A 727-nucleotide genomic window follows, 5' to 3' on the forward strand; every position below is an offset into this window, starting at 1 on the left:
TATAACAAGAAATATTACAAGACACATGATGAGGACAGAATAGGAAGGAGAAGAAGATATAGTCAGGACGAAGTAGAGGATGATGGAGGATATAGAAGAAAACCAGTGTATAGTGAAGATGTGAGTGAAGAAGATAAACCATTCCGAAGGAAACCTTATAGTCATGATGAACTGAGTGGATCAGATGTAGAGCAACATTATACCAGACGTAGTCAAACACTTCACTTTACTAAACCACGCACTAAGCAGCGGAGATCTAGCAAGAGTTCTCCCTTTGAAGATGATTTCATTCCATCATCCTCAGGCTCTCACTTTGAATTCCCTGAGGTTAAAACATCCAAGAAGAGTGGTGGATCTTCTAGTCAGCCTTCCCCTGATATTAAACCTCGCTCTTGTGATCCCAAGTGTTGCTTGAGATCACCAGATGTTACCTTGAGACAGTCACTGAGTAACAATAGTCCTCTTGATACACCTAGCTTCAAGCGTGCATCACCATTCGAGGATGACTTTACGCCAGCAGATACAAGAAGAACGAGTGGACGTAGTGGTACGTCAAGTTATAGTGAGAATGAGAGTGTGTTCATGAGCACAGAATCAAAACCTTTCCCTGAGGATAAAGTGGAAAGTCAAATGAAGAAATCCGAATCCATCAATATCTTCAAACAAGAAGATGATCCGTTTGAAGACGATGAATTCTTCCAGAGTGGAGGAGGAGGAGGAGGAGGAG

The 727-nt window shown here is 42.0% G+C and overlaps 1 protein-coding gene across 1 annotated transcript; it reads left to right on the forward strand.

Moving 5' to 3' along the window:
• Nucleotides 1–3: 3 nt before the first annotated feature.
• Nucleotides 4–723, forward strand: LOC113473381 (protein disabled-like; the record flags this gene model as incomplete). The annotated part of the gene is made up of 1 exon (XM_026833036.1): nt 4–723. A coding segment is annotated over one exon (720 nt), but the record flags the coding sequence as incomplete, so codon positions are not given.
• Between the last annotated feature and the right edge of the window lie 4 nt (nt 724–727).

The sequence above is a fragment of the Diaphorina citri genome, unplaced genomic scaffold (assembly GCF_000475195.1).
Source record: "Diaphorina citri unplaced genomic scaffold, Diaci psyllid genome assembly version 1.1 scaffold27386, whole genome shotgun sequence".
Classification (NCBI taxonomy): Eukaryota; Metazoa; Arthropoda; class Insecta; order Hemiptera; family Psyllidae; genus Diaphorina; species Diaphorina citri.